The sequence below is a fragment of the Pristis pectinata genome, chromosome 12 (assembly GCF_009764475.1).
Source record: "Pristis pectinata isolate sPriPec2 chromosome 12, sPriPec2.1.pri, whole genome shotgun sequence".
In the NCBI taxonomy this organism is placed as follows: Eukaryota; Metazoa; Chordata; class Chondrichthyes; order Rhinopristiformes; family Pristidae; genus Pristis; species Pristis pectinata.
In genome coordinates, this window is record NC_067416.1 from 1,231,268 (window position 1) to 1,252,553 (window position 21,286).

Below are 21,286 nucleotides of genomic sequence, written 5' to 3' on the forward strand. Positions count from 1 at the left end.
AAATCTGCAGAACGGATATCTGGAACAAGCCAAGGGCAGTGGACAAGCAGACAAGACAAAGGTCTTAGCTCTCACCCGGCGGTGGAAGGAGTGGAGGCCGTTGTTTCCTGAGTTAACTCTTTCTGGATTGAAGTACTTGGAAGTGGACGTAACGAAGGCCCCACCAATAATCTGCTTACTAGAGATCATTTCCAAATAAGGAGTTATTTGTGGGATGCTCTTTGATGAGGCAGAAGAAAATGGGCTGATGAGAAGTATCTGTGTTCATGAGCTGGAGTGGTCTGAGCCCTGAGCCTTGAAGGGGCTGTAATTAGTGTGAAACAGCCTGATTCAGCAAAGAATGGAGAAATGACATCAGAGGGATGGTGAGGGGCCGGGGTCAATGAGGGGTGGACACAGGATGGCCTGAGGAATCAGAGCCAACGGAATCAAAGGAGAATGAACATAGAACATAGAACAATCACAGCACAATTCAGGCCCTTCGGCCCACAAAGCTGTGCCGAACATGTCCCTACCCTAGAAATTACTGGGCTTACCCATAGCCCTCTATTTTACTCAGCTCCATGTACCGATTTAATAGTCTCTTGAAAGACCCTATCATATCTGCCTCCACCACCGTTTCCGGCAGCCCATTCCATGCACTCACCACTCCCTGAGTAAAAAACTTACCCCTGACATCTCCTCTATATCTACTCCCCAGCACCTTAAACCTGTGTCCTCTTGTGGCCACCAATTCAGCCCTGGGGAAAAGCCTCTGACTATCTACCCTATCAATACCTCTCATCATCTTATATACCTCTATCAGGTCCCCCCTCATCCTCCGTCGCTCCAAGGAGAAAAGGCCGAGTTCCCTCAACCTGCTTTCATAAGGCATGCTCCGCATCCCAGGCAGCATCCTTGTAAATCTCCTCTGCACCCTCTCTATAGCTTCCACATCTTTCCTGTAGTGAGGTGACCAGAATTGAGCACATTATTCCAAGTGGGGTCTGACCAGGGACCTATATAGCTGCAACAATACCTCTCAGCTCCTAAATTCAATTCCCTGATTGATGGAGGACAATACACCATATCCCTTCTTAACCACAGAGTCAACCTGTGCAGCCGCTTTGAGCGTCCTATGGACTCGGACCCCAAGATCCCTCTGATCCTCCACACTGCCAAGAGGCCTACCATTAAGACTATATTCCGCCAACATATTTGACCTACCAAAATGAACCACTTCACACTTATCTGGGTTATATGGTGCGGAACTGGTCAGAAAGAGGTGTAATGATGAAGGTTCTCGGAGGTAGGGCGAGAACTCCGGGGAGACCAGAGGGTGAGATCTCCGGAGAGACCAGCCGGTGAGAAAAATCCAGGGAGACCAGCGGGAAGAACTCCGGGGAGATCAGCTATCACAAGGAAGACCATTGTGCCTGGAGCAAGGAGAAGAGGGATCAGTCGGTTGGCCGACTGGAGATCCCCTATTCCGGTGTAAGTGAGGTTAGGTGAGTATTGGTCCAAAAGGAACAGAAGAATTCAGGAATTAGGTGGATATTTGCATTTGACATAAAATGTTGATACGTTAAAGTTGTGAGTAGTTTGAATTAATTCAACTTTCTGTGGGTATTCACCAAACCTAAGTTGGTTGACAAAGGTAAGGGTCAACACCTCCCACCCCCTCTCCTGATGCTTATCAAGAATCCATCCACTTTACCCTTAAAAACATACAAAGACTCTGCTTCCCTGTCCTTTGAGGAAGAGCAGTCCAAAGACTCGCAACCCTCAGTGTACTTCACCTGATCTTTGTCTTAAACAGGTGATCCCTCATTGTTAAACAGTGCTCCCAGTTCCAGACTCTCCCACAGGAGGAAGCATCCTCTCCACATCCAGCCTCTCAAGAGCCTTCAGGATCTTATATCTTTCAATCAAATCCCCTCTCATTCTTCTAAACTAAAGTGGCCACAAGCTCAGCCTGTCCAAGCTTTCCTCATGAGACAACCTGCCCATTCCACATATCAGTCAATCACCTCAGAACTGCTTCCGATGTGTTTACATCTTTCTTTCAAATAAGGAGACCAATACTGCGCACAGGACTCCAGGTGTGGTCCCACCAATGCCCCACAGCATTGAAGCATCACCTCCCTACTGTTGTATCCAGTTCCCTGTACAATAAATGATAACATCCTGTTAGCTTTCCTAATTACTTGCATACCAGCTTTTTGTGAATCAGGCACTGGGACGTCCAGATCCCTCCGTATCTCCCAACTCATCAGTCTCCCCCATTTAGATAAAATGCTTCTTTTTTTCTCTGCCCAGGTATTTCCCCAGTCACTTATCCTACCTGTATCCCTCCTGGCTATATTATGTCCCTTCACAACCTTTCCTAACTATTTCTGTGTCATCAACACTTGCTGTGGACTGCTGCAGGTGCAGTTTTACAGGTGAGACTTCAAACTAAGGCACCACTTGCACCCTCAGGTGGGCATGTCTCAGAGTCATTACTTCAAAAATGTCCACAAGGGTTATCGCTTGTCCAGCATCTAAAACCAGATCATCTGGCCACTACCATGTTGCAGTTTGTGGGAGCTTGCTGTACTTCTGATATTGTAACAGGTGACTTCACTTCAAATGCATTTCTTGGCTGTACAGCACTTTTGGATATCCTGAGGACATATAAATGTAGGTTTTTATTGGCAGTTAAATATCTTGCTGGTAAATCCTTGGCTGATATCTCCTCCTCACGGTGGAGTGCCTGGAAATTCTCACAGCACTCAATGTGTAACTCTGATACATTTACTGGCACAGATTGAGAATTGGTTAATGAACAGAAAATGGAGAATTTTTGGGTTGGAGGAGGCTGTAATCAGTGTGGGTGCTACAGGGATGAAACTGGGGCCCCAGCTGCTCATATATCAGTGATTTAGCTAAAGGGACTGTATATAATACACCTGAGTTTGCTGTTGACACCAATGTGGGTGGCAGTTATAAGGAGAATGCAGACAGACTTTGGGGGATATAGTCAGGCTAAGTGAACGGACATAGAAATGGCAGGTGGGAGATAACGTGGAAAAAGGTGAAGGATCTTTGCCTTCATTACTCGCTCATCACTTAGGCAAAGAATTTGAATAAAGTGGTGAAATGTCGTTTTTATTTCCTAAAAACATTTTGTCTCTGCCCAATTTTACTTCAGTACCAAGGGTGAGGAATAACCATGATGGAAATGGAAGAAAAATGTCCTGAAGAAGGGTCCTGACCCCAAACGTTGGTGCCTGCTTTTCTCCATGGACGCTGCCTGGCCTGCTGAGTTCATCCAGCATCAGCGTGTTTTTTATAGAAGAAAAAAGAAGTGGAGATGGAGAAGGAGAGAGGTGAGGAGAAAGATCCTGAGGTGGGAATGAAATAGGAGGAAAGGAGAGAGAGAGAGAGACCATTAACAGAGCAGGAGAGAGTTACAGAGAAAGAGTTACAGAGAGAGATATATGGAGAGAGGGATACAGAGAGAGAGATACAGGGAGAGAGATACAGAAAGAGTGGAATGTACAGAGAGGAATATACAGAGAGAGGGAGAGAGATACAGAGAAGGAGAGATACAGAGAGATACAGAGAGAGTGAGAAAGAGAGAGAGAGAGAGAGATGCAGAGAGAGACAGACAGAACAGAGAGTAACCAAGAATGGTGGTGGAGGGGAGGGGAGGGGAGGCAGAATGGGGGGGGGGGGGGAATGAGAGAGAGAGAGAGAGAGAGAGAGAGAGCGAGAGAGAGAGCGAGAGAGAATGGATTCTTGAGAAGGGGAGGGGGGAATGGAGAAAGGAAGATGGAAAAGAGGTAGAGTGAATAATGGGGAAAGAGGGAAGGAAAGGAAATGATTTTACTCTCTGGTCTTCCTCTACACTGGATTGACTGGATGGGTTTGGTGAAAGTCAGGGTGAGAAGGGTTACAACAGTCAGAGGGCCAGGAGAGGAGGAGCCCTGAATCTGTGTCTCTGTGAGGGCAACGGGGAGGTGGGGCGGTCAGGGGTGAGACCTGCTGCAGGAAACAGACAGCCCGGCTTGGGTGAAACCCAGTTCTCATTTTGTGGATAAGACAAAACAATCTGCAGCAAGTGGCAACAAGCTGAGGCACACAAGTACACATGCACACTGCTCCTCGGGCACAGTGTTGGAATTGAAAAGCGCGTGTAAGCAGGCTTCGTGCATTCAGCACTAGGTCATTGTCAGCTCCCCCAGGCTCTGCATTTTGTGCTGGATTAACTAAGTAGGGGTGTGGCTGCTGGCAACTGGTTGACATTGTCAGAACAAAGCACTTCTTCAAAACATCACTGAACTTAGGAGGAGGAAAGTTCAACATCAAACACAGGAAGGGGAGGCCGTCTCTCCCGTGAGCCTTCTGCACAGCAAAGCAGACTGTTCAGCTCATCAGTCCTATGGCACTGGAACAGAAGAAGGCCATTCAGCCCATCAAGCCTATGCTACTAGAAAGCCAGGGAGTGTGTACGTGGTCTCTTGGTCAAGCTCATTGCTCCATATCAGTTTTCCTGTGTAACAGACTCACTGCCAGTCCGGGGCTCCAATTATCCCCTGGATCCTGAAGGCATCAGAGTTCCACTTGAGTTTGTGTGAAAGGCTGCTTTGTGACAGCATTCCCAAACATTGAACACAGAACAGTATAGCACAAGCCCTTCGGCCCATGGAGTCTGCACCGAACATGAGGGCAAATTAAACTAAATCCCTTCTGCCTGCACATGATCCATATCCCTCCCTTCCCTGCAAATTGTGTGTCTGTTTTACTGCCTCTTAATGCCACTAGTGTATCTACTTCCACCCACCATCCCCAGTGGCCCGTTCCAGGCACCCACCACTCTCTGTGTAAAGAACCTGCCCCTCACATCTCCTTTAAAGTTTGCCCCCCTCACCTTAAATGTACGTCCTCTAGTATTTGACATTTCTATCCTTGGAAAAAGACCCTGACTGTCTACCCTTTCTAAGCCCTTCATAATGTTAGAAACCTCTATCAGGTCCCCCCTCAGCCTCTGCCACTCCAAATCTCTCCTTGTAGATAAAACACTCCATTCCAGGCAGCATCCTGGTGAACCTCTTCTGCACCCTTTCCAAAGCCTCCACATCCCTCCTGTAATGGGGCGACCAGAACTGGACACAATTTCTCACCCTGACTTTTACATGTAGATGTATAGCCAGTCTGTGCCAGCGTTTCTGGTCAGCTCCAACCTCCTCGTCTCTCAGCCTGACTCTCTATTCCCCTCTAGCCTCGATATTAGTCACTTCCGCCTCTCCTGATATATCTCCCTGTAAAATGATGGGTTAATATTTTTGTAATTTCCCTGTGTTTACTCCAGATAATGTCCAGTCCACTAATGAGCCAATTCTCATCCAACCTTCCTCTTTCTATTGATGAGCCTGTAAAATACTTATTTTGTTTTATGTTCCCTTATGATTTAATTCCTTTTCTCTTTAGATTCCTAGCTGTGTTTTTTAAACTTCTCTCCCAATCCCTCTGATCATGCATTCTTCTGCTCCCCATGTACCTAAAGTCTGCCTCCCTTCCTCGTTCCCAGGAGATCTCTTTTGCCTCTATCCATCCTTGGTGTTTCACAAATGTCTCGTGGGATATGTGTAAAACTGTTCCCCACTGTCCAATGTGGCCGTCCGTTTTATCGTCCCCTCAGCCTCTCAAATCCAACTTTTCTTCAGTCTAGTTTTCGCATTGTTGTCATAGAGTCACAGAGCACTACAGTACAGAAACAGGCCCTTCGGCCCTTCTAGTCCATGCCGACCTGATCTTCTGCCTAGTTCCTCAACCTGTACCTGGACCATATCCCTCCAAACCCCTCCCATCCATGTACCTGTCCAAACCTCTCTATATCTTACAATTGAACCCGCATCTACCGCTTCCACTGGCAGCTCGTTCCACACTCACACCACCTCTGAGTGAAGAAGTTCCCCCTCAGATTCCCCTTAAATATTTCACCTTTAACCCTAAACCTATGACCTTTAGTCTTAGTCTCACCCAACCTGAGGGGAAAAAGCCTGCATTCATTCACCCTATCTATACCCCTCATAACTTTGTATACCTCTATAAGATCTCCCCTCATTCTCCTGCACTCCAGGGAATAAAGTCCTAACCTATTCAACCTTTCCCTATAACTCAGGTCCTCAAGTCCCGGCAACATCCACGTAAATTTTCTCTGCGCACTTTCAAGCTGATTCATATCTTTCTTGTGACCAGAACTACACACAATACTCTAAATTCAGCCTCACCAACATCTTATACAACTTCCAACATAACATCCCAACTCCTGTACTCAATGCCCTGATTTATGAAGGTCAATGTGCCAAAAGCTCTCTTTACAACCCCATCTACCTGTGATGCCACTTTCTAGGAACTATGAATCTGTATTCTCAGGTCCCTTTGTTCTACCGCACACCTCAGAGCCCTAACATTCACTGTGTAAGTCTTATGTTGGTTTGTTCTCCTAACGTGCATCACCTCACACTTGTCTGCATTAAATTCCATCTGCCATTTTCAGCCCATTTTCCCAGCTGGTCCAGATCACGCTGCAAGCTTTGATAGCCTTCCTCGCTGACCACTACACCCCCAATCTTGGTGTCATCACAAATCTGCTGATCCAGTTTACCACATTATCATCTAAATCATGGATGATAAACAGCAAGGGACCCAGCACTGCTCCCTGGGGTACACCACTAGTCACAGGCAACCATCTACTACCACTCTCTGGCTTCTCCCGCTAAACCAATATTGAATCCATTTGGCTGCTGTGGGTGAGGTGAGGCTGATGAACGCTGCATTGTGAAGGGGCAGTCCCGAGGGAGCATCGCCCCGTCAGGGTGGTGCTGAGGCACAGCCGCACTGCCAGAGGTGCCCAGGGGATGAAATAGGAAATAACGCCCCCTCCGCAGGCTCTGCTCTCCGTTCAGCTTTGCACACAGTATAACAGTGAACTGGAGACCGTGCGGCATTAGTCGATGACTGATCGCATTTATTTGTGGGATCTTGCTGTGTGCAAAGGAACCAGGCGCCGAGGGAGCACAACCTGCAGAGAACGAGCCCGGAGCCTGCAGCGCATGCGCAGACAGGATCTGAGACTACAAATCCCAGAGAGCACCGCGAGGGACCGGCGCAGGCGCAGTGGAAGGTGGCGCTGGGCGGGAAACGGTGGGTGCGAGTGCTGGAGCCATGGTAACGGGCGGCGGAGGGGAGGGGGAGAGGGAGGGGGAGAGGGAGGGGGAGGGGGAGGGGGAGGGGGAGAGGGAGGGGGGAGGGGGAGAGGGAGGGGGAGAGGGAGGGGGAGAGGGAGGGGGGAGGGGGAGAGGGAGGGGGAGGGGGAGGGGGAGGGGGAGGGGGAGGGGGAGGGGGAGGGGGGGAGGGAGGGGGAGGGAGGGGGGGAGGGGGGGGGGAGGGAGGGGGGGAGGGAGGGGGGGAGGGAGGGGGGGAGGGAGGGGGAGGGAGGGAGGGAGGGAGGGGGGGAGGGAGGGAGGGGGGGAGGGAGGGAGGGGGGGAGGGGGAGGGGGAGGGGGAGAGGGGGGGGGGGGGGGAGAGGGGGGGAGGGGGGGAGAGGGGGGGAGGGGGGGAGAGGGGGAGAGGGGGAGGGGGAGGGGGGGGGAGAGGGGGGGGGGGGGGGGGAGGGGGGGGAGGGGGAGAGGGGGGGGAGGGGGAGGGGGGGGAGGGGGAGAGGGGGGGGAGGGGGAGGGGGGGGAGGGGGAGAGGGGGGGGAGGGGGAGAGGGGGGGAGGGGGAGAGGGGGGGAGGGGGAGAGGGAGAGGGGGGGGGAGGGGGGGGAGGGGGGGAGGGGGGGGGGGAGGGGGGGGAGGGGGAGGGGGGGGGGGAGGGGGGGGAGAGGGGGGGAGGGGGAGGGGGGGGAGAGGGGGGGAGGGGGAGAGGGAGAGGGGGGGAGGGGGGAGAGGGGGAGGGGGGAGAGGGGGAGGGGGGGGAGGGGGGGAGGGGGGGAGAGGGGGGGAGGGGGAGAGGGAGAGGGGGGGAGGGGGGGAGGGTGGGGAGGGGGAGAGGGGGAGGGGGAGGGGGGGGAGAGGGGGGGAGGGGGGGGGGGGAGAGGGGGGGAGGGGGAGAGGGGGGGAGGGGGAGAGGGGGGGAGGGGGAGGGGGAGAGGGGGAGAGGGAGAGGGGTGGAGCGAGGAGGAGAGAGGGGGAGGGGGTGTGGAGGGGGAGAGGGAGAGGGAGGAGGGGGAGAGGGGGTGGAGTGGGAGAGAGGGAGGGGGAGAGGGGGAGAGGGGGTGGAGGGGGAGAGGGGGGGGAGGGAGAGGGGGGAGGGAGAGGGGGAGGGGGAGAGGGGGGAGGGGGAGAGGGTGGGGGAGGGGGAGAGGGGGGGAAGGGGGAGAGTGGGGGGAGGGGGAGGGGGAGAGGGGTGGGAGGGGGAGAGGGGTGGGAGGGGGGGGAGGGGGGGGAGGGGGGGGAGGGAGGGGAGGGGGGGGAGGGGGAGAGGGAGGGGAGGGGGAGAGGGAGGGAGGGGGAGAGGGAGGGGGGGAGGGGGAGAGGGAGGGGGGGAGGGGGAGGGGAGGGGGAGAGGGAGGGGAGTGTGGGAGGGGGAGAGGGAGGGGAGGGGGGGGAGGGGGAGAGGGGGGGGGAGGGTGGAGAGGGAGGGTGGAGAGGGAGGGGGGGGAGGGGGAGGGGGAGAGGGAGAGGGGAGGGGGAGGGGAGGGGGAGAGGGTGAGGGGGAGAGGGAGGGGGAGGGGGAGAGGGTGAGGGGGAGAGGGAGGGGGAGGGGGAGAGGGGGAGGGGGAGAGGGAGGGGGGGAGAGGGAGGGGGGGGATGGGGGGTGAGGAGAGGGGGGAGGGAGGGGAGGGGGGGAGAGGGAGGGGAGGAGAGGGGGGAGGGAGGGGAGGGGGGGAGAGGGAGGGGGGGAGGGAGGGGAGGGGGGAGGGAGGGGAGGTGGGGAGGGGAGGGAGGGGGGGAGGGGAGGGAGAGGGAGGGGTGGAGAGGGAGAGAGGGGGAGGGAGGGAGAGGGAGGGGGGGAGGGGGAGGGAGGGGGGGAGGGGGAGAGGGAGGGGGAGGGGGGAGAGGGGGAGGGGGAGAGGGAGGGGGGGAGGGGGAGAGGGAGGAGGGGGAGAGGGAGGAGGGGGAGAGGGAGAGGGGGGGAGGGGGAGAGGGAGGGGGGGAGGGGGAGGAGGGGAGGAGGGGGAGGGCGGGAGGGGGAGGGGGAGGGTGGGGAGGGGGAGGGGGAGGGGGTGGAGGGGGAGTTGGGGGGAGGGGGAGTGTGGGGGAGAGGGGGGGGGAGGGAGGGGGGAGGGAGGGGAGGGAGGGAGGGGGAGGGGGGAGAAGGAGGGGTGGAGAGGGAGGGAGGGGAGGGGGAGAGAGGGGGGGAGTGGGGGAGGGGGAGGGAGGGGGTAGAGGGGCAGGGAGGGGGGGAGAGGGAGGGGGAGGGGGGGAGAGGGAGGGGGGGGAGAGGGAGAGGGCGGGGGAGAGCGGGGGGGAGGGGGAGAGGGAGGGAGAGGGGGGGGGAGAGGGAGGGAGAGGGAGGGGGAGAGGGAGGAAGGGAGGGGGAGGGCGGGAGGGAGGGGGAGAGGGAGGGGGGGAGGGGGAGAGGGAGGGGGGGAGGGGGAGAGGGAGGGAGGGGAGGAGGAGGGAGGGGGGATGAGGAGGGAGGGGGGAGGGAGGGGGGGGAGGGCGGGAGGGAGGGGGAGAGTGAGGGGGGGAGGAGGGAGGGGGAGGGGGAGGGAGGGGGAGGGAGGGAGAGAGAGGGTGGGAGGGAGGGAGAGAGAGGGGGGGAGGGAGGGAGGGGGGTGGGGAGAGGGTGAGGGAGTGAGGAGAGGGGTGAGGGGTGGTGGTTGTGGGGTGGTGGGGGGTGAGGGTGAGGGGTGGTGGTGGCTGGGGGGGTGAGAGTGAGGGGTGGTGGTGGCTGGGGGGGTGAGAGTGAGGGGTGGTGGTGGCTGGGGGATGTGGGGTGAGGGGTGGTGGTGGCTGGGGGGGTGGTGAGAGTGAGGGCTGGTGGGTGAATGAGGGCTGGGGGGATTGAAGGTGGAGGGTGGGTGGTGACCCAGACCCTCAGCCTGCCTGCACCCCCATCTCCCCTTTGCCCCTGGTTGCCGTGAGGGGTTTTGTTCCCTCACCCACCTGGGTGTCGATGCTGGAATCTGGTGAGTAAGGAAGGTGATGTGGAACTGGATAACGGAGGGATGACGGCACATGGAACCAGATGCGGGAAGGGAAGGAAACTGGGTGACTGGGGGTGGGCAGGAAGGAGGGGTGAACAAGGAGAGGGAGAAAGGAAGGAAGGAGCACATGGTGTGCAGGTTACCTGTAACTGGAGAACTCAGTCCAAATCACTCAAGCAGAATATGAGATGCTGTTCTTCTGGTTTGTGTTCGGCCTCAGCCTGGCAGTGGAGAATGCTAAGGACTGACAGGTTGGTGTGGGAATGGGAAAGGGAGCTGCAATGTCATGCATTCAGGAGGTCAGGATGGCCATTGCAGACAGAGTAAGGAGAGTGTCTGTTTTGGGAACCTAGTTGCAAGAATGTGAGCAACGTGACCTACACGTGGGAGCCATCTGAATCTAGGTGGGGCCTCAAGGCTGGGGGTGTTTGCCTGGGAGTGGATGCTGATGTTGGTTCACTTATCCTGCCATGGATTTGGAGAATTTTGCAAAAAGGCTGGTGATTTCTCTCCAGTCCTTTTGCGGTGCCTGCTGCAAGTAACCCAAGTCTTAGAACACAGAACAGTACAGAACAAGAACAGACCACTTGCCCCAACATCACACACAAAATGCTGGAGGAACTCAGCAGCTCAGGCAGCACCTGTGGAGGGAAATAAATAGTCAGCATTTCGGGTTGAGACCCTTCATCAGGACTCAATATGTCTGCACTTGCCCCAACATACGGTATCTACACTGACCATGATGTCACCTTAAACTAATTCCATCTGCCTACACGTGGTCAGTATCTGTCTCTTCCCTTATTGTTCATGTGTCCTTCTAAATGCCTCTTGAACATTGCAATAATAGCTGCTTCTGTCACCTGCCCTGGCAGTGTGTTCCAGGCACCTACCACTTTGTGTTTAAACAAAAAACTTGCCTCACATGTCACCTTTAAACTTTCCCCATCTCACCTTAAAGCTATGCCTGCTGGTATTTGACATTTCCATCCTGGGGAAAAGACTCTGACCATCTACCCTATCTATGCCTCCCATAATTTTATATTCTTCTCTGTCAGGTTGCCCCTCAGCCTTCAGTGCTCCAGAGAAAACGGTCCAAGTTTGTCCAACCTCTCCTTATAGCTAACACACTCTAATCCAGGCAACATCCTGGTGAATCTGTTCTGCACCCTCTCCACAGCCTCCACATCTTCCTGTAATGTGACAGCTAGAACGGCACACAATACTCCAAATGTGGCTAAACCAAAGTTTTATGTGGCTGCAACATGAGTTGCCAATTTCTATAGACAATGCTGACTGATGATGGTAAGTATTGCCTTCTTTAATACCCAATCCCCTTGTATTGCCATTTTCAGGAAGCGTTGCGCTTGTACCCCAAGGTCCCTTTGTACCTCAATGCTCCTAAGGGTCCTGCTATTTACTGCATACCTTCCTCTTTCATATGACCTCTCAAAATGCAACATTTCACATTTGTCTGGGTTAAACTCCCAAATTTCCAACTGATCTGTATCCTGCTGTATTCTTTGACAACCTTCCTTGCTTGAAGTGCAAGGATCCAGGGATCATTGCTCTTCAATAGACCAGGAACTTCATGCTGAGTTTGAGGTCTTGATCTTTAAATACTGTTTTATCCCAGTCAGATAAAAATGTGCTGGTGCACTGAAGATGGTGCAATGCACCATTGATGTCTGGATTTACTGAGACATAGATCCTGAGTTATGGGAGGTGGCCCACACTTTCCAGAAACTCTTTGTGGCGCTTTATTGTCAGAGCACAGTGTTGTACAGAGGGGCCAGATTGGCTAGAGGACCTTTGTTTTGTGGATATCAGGTCTAAGGCTCCTGAAGTAGAGGCTGTCAATCCTTGCGTCTGCTTCATTGAATGAATCGATTGTGACTTGGAGCTGGTCTTTGAGTATATGCAAATGAATTCTGCACACTGCATCTGATGTTGGCTGGTCTTGGATCTGAAGTGGAGATATGTGGGTTGAATTGTTTGTTATTGGTCCTGTTAATAGGCTCTACTGCAGGGGGAAGCTTATTGAGTTCAGTATTGCGACAAGAAAGATGGGATCCCAGGCATGGGCATAGGGAGAGGTGGGAGACAGTGGCTATCTGGAGTAACTGCTTTTGCCTTGCGGGGATGTGAGCGGGAGCATGGTAGACACACCCAGAGACTTGAGAGGATGTAAGGATCTGAGAAAGGATGGGATGAGGTCAGAAGTTGGAGGAACATTCAAATTAAGAGATGGAAATCTGAGGGTGAAAGGCATCAGGAGAGTAAGGTGTACATTATTTTGGTCCCCTCAGTGCCATGTAGGCGAAGTTCCAGAGGACTCCTTTAAGGAAGGAGCATGAACTTTATGCTTACCCGGTGAGTTATACCTGACCTAACAGTAGCCAGTGTTCCAGTCTCCATCATAACAGCCCTGTCTCTCAGTGTGGATTGTACTCCCTGTTGTACAGGACTGCTGTGTAAACCTGATTTGTGTTGTTATATTGTAGAGGAACAGCGTGCAAGAATGGAGAGTACAACATTTGGTTCACCATGTGAGTCTTCGTCTGTGGATCAATTCAGCACAAGTATTCAAACCCCAGTTCATACCAACACAGTGGTAAAAACAGTGAGTGTCAAACACTGAAATCTCAATGCAAGTTAGCAGCCTCCTTATGCAGTTCTGACATAACTACAACTTGCGCAAGGAACGAACGTTCACAGGTCTTGTTGTCAATGCGATTGGCCTGCAGCTTCTGGCCAGTGCTCCTCTCGCTCTTGAATGAAGCCCATGTTGTGAGACGTCATCCATTTCATTATCTGCATTTCCCTGCTCCTGTGCATTAATGCCTGGTAGCTCCCTGCAATAACATTCCTGAAAAGGGAACATTTTGGATAGGAATTTGTAAATCCCACTGCTGCCAAAACTTGTTGTGGCTTTCGTGAACTTGATGTCCCATAGCGCTTTACAGCTGTTTAGTGTCTTTTGATATTTGGACACCGTAGGAAACAGCAAGCTTCCACAAAAACAATGAAAATAACCAAATAATCTGTTGATAATTGAACCAACAAACTGCAGATCTATAAATCTGAGACAAAACTAGAGAATGTTGGAAGCATTAAACAGGTCAAGCAGCCTGAGTGAGGAGAGAAACATTCAATGTTTCAGGTCGAAGACCCTTCACCAGATGAAAAGTTGACAGTGTTTCTCTCTCCACTGGTTCAATCTGTGGGTACATTGAGGAAGGGATAAGTGTTGGCCCCACAAGTCACTGGGGAGAACACCCTGCTCTAAAATAATTCCATTGGATCTTTTAGGATAGGGTCAATATCTCATCCAAACTATGGCCTCTCTGATGTTGCACCAGTACTGCTTCTGTGACAGTGAGGCACTCCTTCAGAACTGTCCATCAAGACTGTTGCTCTGAATGTCCTTGTGCAACAGTACTTCCCCCAACAGTGCATTGCACCTTTGGTAGTGGCCCTCAGACAGTGCAGACTTTCCTCAGTGCTGCAGTGGAGTGGATTTTGCATTCAATTTTCTGTAGTGGGATAGCAACCTTCTCACTTGGAGCTGAGAGTCCACTACTGATGCATGACTGACTTTATGAAGGTTGGGGACCACAATCTGAAGGTGCATAATAGGAGAAGGTACAATGACAAATTAGTTACAAACCTATTACTATTTATTTTATTGCCTCCTCTGTTAGCCAATGAGTGCCAGTCTCCGGGAGCGGCTGAAGAAAACACGGCGTTCCTTTAATGCTCCTTTCATTGTGCCAAAGCGATTAAAGGTTGACTGTGAGGGTGAGGGCGAGGAGAATTCAGAGACTGGTACAGACCTGGGTATCAGCCAGCTTACAGCTGAAACTCCTGCTGCTGGCAGTGGTGTGAACATGAAGACTGAGAGCCCTCGCAAGAAGGCAGTGGATGAATGGCATGAGATGGGTGCAGAGGGGGAGGGGTTGCGTCCAGGACCCTCCCAAGCAGCCTTGCGAAATGCCTGGACTCCTGCCAAGTCACCAAGACATTATCCAGTGACAGTGAGTGCTGAACAGCAGGAGCTACTTGAGGAAAAGGATAGACTTCAAAGAGAAGTGGAAAAGAAAGAGGAGCTTCTTCGCAGGTTGAAAATGGTTCAGATGTACAGGGCAAAGGTAGGTGGTCGGCCCTACTGACTGTTGATTCCTGGGTACGTTCCACGTGACAGTTCACCCCACGGCATGTTGGAAACCCAGCAATTCTATTCATACCTTGTTAGTCTGAGCTCCATTAAAACTAGGACACAAGCTTTCACTCCCCCACCCCACCCCAAATGCTACAACTGTTACTGGCATGGCACCCTGATTGTAGCAAAGACAACCCAAGGTGCATCATGAGAGCATTATCAAATTAAAAAATTGAGCCAGAGCCACATTGGGTCCTAAACATGATCAAAAGTTTGGCCATAGGCATAGAGGTATGTTTTAAGAAGTGTCAGAGGAGGAGAAAGGGGCAGGAGATTTAGGGAGGGAATTCCAGAGCCTGGGGCCCAGGCAGCTGAATGCCAAGCTGCCAGTGGTGGGATAATTAGTTCTGCGATGAAAATGAAAAAGTATTGGGGAAATGCAGAGATCACGGAAATGGGGGTAAATTAGGGGAAGATGACAGCTTTAAACACTTCTCTGGGTGCCGCGTAGGTCAGTGAGCACAGGGATTGTGGATGAGTGAGAATTGTTGTGAGTTAGGTCATTGAGAGTACCTCAGGTTTACAGAGTCACGTGAGGGAGACAGTCAGGAATATGTTGCTTAAGGCTAGAGATAACAAAAGTAGATGACTTGAGGCAGGAGTGGAGTTGGGTTGTAGAGATGGGCATAAGTGGTCTTAGTGAAGGCATGGATTTGAGATTTGAAACTTAACCTGGGATCAACCCAGATAAGTGTGAAGTGGTTCATTTTGGTAGGTCAAGTATGTTGGTGGAATATAGTCTTAATGGTAGAACTCTCGGCAGTGTGGAGGATCAGAGGGATCTTGGGGTCCGAGTCCATAGGACGCTCAAAGTGGCAGTGCAGGTTGACTCTGTGGTTAAGAAGGCATATGGTGTATTGTCCTTCATCAATCGGGGAATTGAATTTAGGAGCCGTGAGGTATTGTTGCAGCTATATAGGTCCCTGGTCAGACCCCACTTGGAGTAATGTGCTCAGTTCTGGTTGCCTCACTACAGGAAGGATGTGGAAGCCATAGAGAGGGTGCAGAGGAGATTTACAAGGATGTTGCCTGGGATGCGGAGGATGCCTCATGAAAGCAGGTTGAGGGAACTTGGCCACTTCTCGGAGAGACGGAGGATGAGGGGGGACCTGATAGAGGTGTATAAGATGATGAGAGGTATTGGTAGGTTAGATAGAGGCTTTTCCCTAGGGCTGAATTGATGGCCACAAGAGGACATAGGTTTAAGGTGCTGGGGAGTAGATATAGAGGAGATGTCGGGGGTAAGTTTTTTTACTCAGAGAGTGGTGAGTGCGTGGAATGGGCTGCCGGAAATTGTGGTGGAGGCGGATACGATAGGATCTTTCAAGAGACTGTTGGATCGGTACATGGAGCTGAGTAAAATAGAGGGCTATGGGTAAGCCTAGTAATTTCTAGGGTAGGGACATGTTCGGCACAGCTTTGTGGGCCGAAGGGCCTGAATTGTGCTGTAATTGTTCTATGTTCTATCAGATATGATGCCAAGGTTGTGACAGTTTGTTTCAGCTTCAGATGGCTGCTGGTGAGAGGAATGGAACCAGTGGCTGGAAAATGCGGTTTGTAACGAACCAAAGGCAGTGGTCTACTCGTTCCAATGTTTTGGAGGGATTTTCTGCTCATTCATTCCTGGATGTCAGATGAGTTATGGAGATGTGGAGCTTCCTTAAAGCTGGATGTCATGTTAGAGTAGAAACTGAAGCTGTTTTTGGATGATGCAAAGATGGAATGTAGGTAAGAAGTAGGAGGGGGCAAAGAATAGATCCTTGGGAGGTCCAGAGGCGAGGGTGAGGAATGGATTAAAAGTCATTATGAGTGATTTTCTAGTCACCATTGGATGGCTGAGGATGAAAGGCAATGAGTGGGGTTCCAGTGGAGGTTGGTGTGTGGTCAGCTGTGACAAAGGCTGTTTTTGGGTTGACAAAGATAGAAATGATTTCTGACTGTCATGTAAGGTATCATTGGTGATTTTGATAGGGCCAGATTAGACCAGGACAAAATACCCATTGTACCCATGGTGCCCTTCATTGTAGATTAGAACAGTGGCGACTTGGCTGTACTGAGCCACATTCTATTTTCTTTCATGCATCTCACTGGATTGACTTTATATTTTCTGGGCTCTGTACCACAACAGCTTGTACTTGGCCATGATTGCCACTATCCTGCAGGGTGTGAAAATAAGATCTGGTGAGATTGGGCACTTGGACTGGGGCAATGGCAGAGAACAGATTCTGCCCATTTCCATGTCACTTTTCCGTTGCACTTCTGCATCTATTGCTTCCCTATAATGACGCTGCATTAAATGTCATTTGTCAGACCCAGCTTGTGTTCTGGCTGTTACTGAACCTTAAGATCTTTAACTGATAAAGTGATGAAAGTTGCTGGATGTCTGAATTTATTAGTGTTGGCATTATCTACAGGGGAGCAATTTGTAGATAATCCTTGGTGTCAGCTGTCATGTGATGAATTTGATCTAGAAGTAGTATTTCTCATGTGATTTAAGGTTTTTAAAGCCTTTGCTTGAACAATGTGCCCATCACAGGGTTTGAAGTTCTTTGGGGATGGTGGCAGTTGAGTAAGATCTCCTTAACAAAGGGTTGCTCTTGCTCAGAGGATGGGACAGGGCCAGTCGTGAGAACAGATAGAGACCAATTCAGGTCTTGAGTGATGCAATTAAAATGGATGCTTTGTTTTGTAGGGACTACTCCTGCTGTTGACTGTCAGGCTCCATTCTGGCATCACAGAATAATGATTAAAGAGCCTGATCTTGCATTTCCAAGTTAAGGAAGGAACAGTGCTAAGAAATTAAACCCTCTGCTACTTGGTCTGTTCAATGCATATTCAGATGTGTATTTTGGATAATTTTCAATTACTAACATATTGCACCTTAGGCAGGGACGTTGTACCTTTCTCAATAACTTGCCAACATTAAAATTCTGATGTTTCTTTCAGAATAATTTGGCAGAATTGGGGTTGCTGATAGAAAAATGGAGGAAGAGTAGCCAAACTTTGCTTTACGAACTTCAGCTGGCCCTTTCTACTGATAGCAAGCCCACTCTCACTCAGCTCATAGACAGCTTGGCCGTGGAAGATCGACTCCTGCATTACAACAGGTTTGAAGAGGACTTCACAGATACATGAGATGACTCCTGTCCTGAGAATCGGCAGCCACATCACGACAATACAACAACCAGAACTGAGATGTAAGCCTTCATTTATCCTGCAACCTCATGTGTTCTGTGCTACTACGAGACATGCTTTATTATAAAGACTGCTCCACTGGGTTCTAAGTGTGTCCTGTTTTTATTTTCTGAAACTTGCCATTGTGCTTTTTCTGTTTTGAGCAAAAATGCAGTGCTGTGTGCTGTAGACCCTTCTGCAGCTGTTGCTGATGCTTCTGCAGTTGTCCAGATAGTAGTGGGGAAGGTGGCATCTTGCTTTTTGTGGATTGGCCAGTTGCCTTGCCCGGTGGTCTTCCAGGATCACTTGAAAGTTCTTCATACCAGGCAGCGTTTCTCAGCAAAGACCCCTGAAGATTTTACAGCAGGGAATATGAGCAGCAAACAATGCAAAGTTGTACATTTCATTGGTGACTTTACTAGCTGAGGAGCAGAGAGGGAGGAGTGCAGGGAGTGAGAGATCAGTGAAAGGAGTGGGAAAGCAGCCGTGATTATTGAGCTTCATGCTGTTCACAGGATGGAACTGGGGAAGATCACTTGGATACAATAAATAGAGTGACCCTAACCCTCTGCAGGAATTATAGTTGCAGGTCACTGTTAAGCTCAATAAAACATTACCAAGTGCAATCCTAGCTAACGACATATGCTGCCAAAATGCAACTTCAGCTTTTATTAGAAATCTTTATTAAGATGAATATTGGGAATTAATTTAAATAAAAGGAAGTATGATGCAGGAGTTGGCTGTGATGGATTGGGAAGCATTATTTAAAGGGTTAATGGTATTTGGGCAATGGCTAGCTTTTAAAGACAACAGGTATGAATTACAACAATTGTTCATTCCTGTGGATGCAAAAAGCAAGGTGGCTCAACAGGAATTAGGGGCAGTATTAGATCAGGAGGAGAAATATAAAATGGCAAGAGAAAGCAGCAAACCTGAGGACTGGGAGAGGTTAAAAGGATGAGAGCATTGATCAAGTGGGGGAAAATTGAGTAAGCTTGCAGAGAATATCAAAGCTGATGGTAAACCTTCTATAGATCTGCAAAGAGAAAAGATTGGTGGAAACAAATGTAGATCCCTTACAGTCAGAAAAGGGGAATTTATAACAGGGAACAAAGAAATGGCAAAGCAATTAAACATGGACTTTGGTTCTGCCTGCACAAAGGAGGATGCAAATAATCTCCCAGAAATGTTGGGGAATACAGGAGGTAGTGAGACAGAGGGACTGAATGAAATTGGTACTTAGTGGGGAAATGGACTTAGAAATTGGTGGGGTTGAAAGCCAATAAATCACCAAGGCCTGATAATCCACCTCCGAATACTTAGGAAGTCGCGACAAGATGCATTGCTGATGCTTTACCAAAGTTCTGTAGACTCTGGAACAGTTACAGTAGACCGGAAGATAGTTAATGTGACCCCACTACTTAAAACAAAAAGAAAGAAAATGGGGAATTACAGTTAGCCTGACATCGGTGGTGGGGAAATGCTGGAGCTCATGATAAGAAATGTAACATCAGTCACTTGGGAAACAGGAACAGGTTTGAATAAAATCAATATGAATTTATGAAGAGGAAATGAAGCTGGAATTTTTAAAAAAAGATGTAATTGACAGAACAGATGAGAGAGAACCTCGTAGATTAGCATGCAAAATTAAAGCACAGATTGGGGGTAGGGTACTGACGTGGAGTGAAGGTTGGTCAACAGGAAATGAAGGTCAGGAATGAATTGGTGTTTTTCCCAAGTTCCAGGCAGACTACTCAGGTACCCCAGGGATTAGTTCTTTGGTCCCAGCTATTCATGATGTGCATTAGTGATTTAGATGAGGGAATTAGATGTAATATTTCCAGGTTGGGGTGGGTGTGAGCTTTGAGGAGGATGCAGAAAAGCTCCAGACTGATGGATTGGGCAGAATGCATGGATGTGCAGTATAATGTGGACAAATGTGAATATAGACTTTAGTCATTAGACTTTGGATCAAAGAAAGGGGATCTCATTTTATCAGGACTGGATAGATTAGATGCGGCAAAGATGTTCCTGATTGTGGGTGAGTCCAGGATCAGGGGGTCAGTCTGAGGATTAGGGATGTCTTGTTGGGCTGAAATGAGAAATTTCTTCACCTTCAAAGTGGGGAACCTATGGAATTCTCCATCACGGAACGTGGTTGAAGCCAAACCATGGAATATATCTGAGAAGGAGTTTTTAGTGCTAGAAGGACCAAGGGATATAGGGAGAAAGCTGGGACTGGGGACTGAATTTGGATGATCAGCCATGATCACAATGGTGCAGCAGGCTTGAAAGGACGATTGGTCTACTCTTGCTCCTGTTTTCTCTAAGACTGATCTTTTAGTCACAGATGTATCACTTCCTTTGGAGTTTTATTCTCAATGGAATGTTGATTTGTTGAGAATTTTGAAATATTTCTTTAAACACTTGTTATTGTTTATTTAGTGGCAAACCTTTAAATCTAATTTCCCGATCAACCTTGGACGATTCTCCCTCATAACTAGGTGATTAGTTTTAAGTTCAAGACTTTAGCTTCCAGCTGAACTGTGTCCCTCTCAAGCTGAACACACATGATTAAATATGTGCTTTGTGATTTATCACTGACCTGCCTCGTACCAAGCTGACAGTGTTTTTGCTACAGGAGTTATGTAGAGCTGCTTAGTAAAGCAACATTGTCGATGTTGGAGATCTGAAGTAAAAGCACAAAATGCTGGAAACATCCAGGTCAGATAGTGTCCGAGAAGAGAAAGTGGACATTGACTGTTCTTCTCACTAACACAAAAGCATCTGCCTGAGCTATGTAGAAATGTTTGCTGTGGGTGGAGTGACTGGGAAAGTTCTTCAGGTGACACAGCATACTTTGAAGGAGTGGCTCATACTACACTGTACAAACTGAGAAAAACAAACATCTTTATTTTGTATGAAAACAAATTTTAAATAGAACAGCAATTGCATCTGAATTGTCTAGATTTGTATTAAATCTTGAAAAAGCTAGGCATTTAGCATTTCATTCTGAAGATCAGAAGCAAAAGTGGTTTAATTGTAAGTTTGTCCCTATCTCTCTGTCAGCACTGGAAATGTTCTCATGCGCTGTTTCTCTAGCTCATTCCTCAGGGTAGTAATGTCATCAGCTTGGGCCCTAGTCAGTTCCACCAACCTCTTGTGCTGCATCAGTTCCTTGAAGCGAGCACGGGCATCTTCTTCTGGTTTGACCATACCTAACAGAGAAAGAAGAATCAGCCACTGTCTGCACGTGCCCTGAGAATGAACATGTTTACTGCTCAGAACATGACTCTATCTCTGACTGATTACATGTAGGTGTCTTCCAGAACCAGGGGTAGGCCAAGAGCAGTCAGTGACATTTGCCTTCTGACATTTGGCACCAGGTCTGACTCCCAGGGCAGGATTGATAATTGTAATCTTCCAACGTTTTCTCAATGGGGGATCCTTTTCCCTATCAGAGGGTGAGAGGGCAACACTGGGTAGCTACAGACCAGCCAGCCTAACGTCCATTGTTGGGAAATTAATATATAATCAGTCATAGTGACTACTTACATTTTCAGCCGAGAGTCATGCCTGTTGAATCTGATAAACTTATTTCACCTCTTCTTAGATGGGAACGTTTGTAAATATTTCTTGTATGGAATTGCAGAAGGTGTTTAAGTCCCTCTGAAGGGATTGTTAGGTAAAGTTGGAACTTGCAGCAAATTACTAGCCTGTTTTGGAATTTGACCAAGTGGCAGCACACAAACAGTGGGGCAGTAAGTA

The 21,286-nt window shown here is 50.1% G+C and overlaps 2 protein-coding genes across 2 annotated transcripts in view; one reads left to right on the plus strand and one right to left on the minus strand.

Moving 5' to 3' along the window:
* Positions 1-6,983: 6,983 nt before the first annotated feature.
* On the plus strand, positions 6,984-17,639 carry sfr1 (SWI5-dependent homologous recombination repair protein 1). Its single transcript, XM_052027661.1, has 4 exons — positions 6,984-7,197; positions 12,627-12,745; positions 13,827-14,273; positions 17,291-17,639. Exons 1-4 carry the CDS (start codon positions 6,984-6,986, stop codon positions 17,477-17,479), a joined length of 969 nt encoding a protein of 322 aa, XP_051883621.1. The 3' UTR covers positions 17,480-17,639.
* A 2,778-nt stretch (positions 17,640-20,417) lies between these two features.
* cfap43 (cilia and flagella associated protein 43) overlaps positions 20,418-21,286 on the minus strand; it is a 28,716-nt gene continuing 27,847 nt past the window's right edge. Inside the window, exon 18 of the mRNA XM_052027663.1 lies at positions 20,418-20,736. Coding sequence (XP_051883623.1) covers positions 20,573-20,736 — 164 coding nt within the window. The 3' untranslated portion in view covers positions 20,418-20,572. The remainder of the gene's footprint in view (positions 20,737-21,286) is intronic.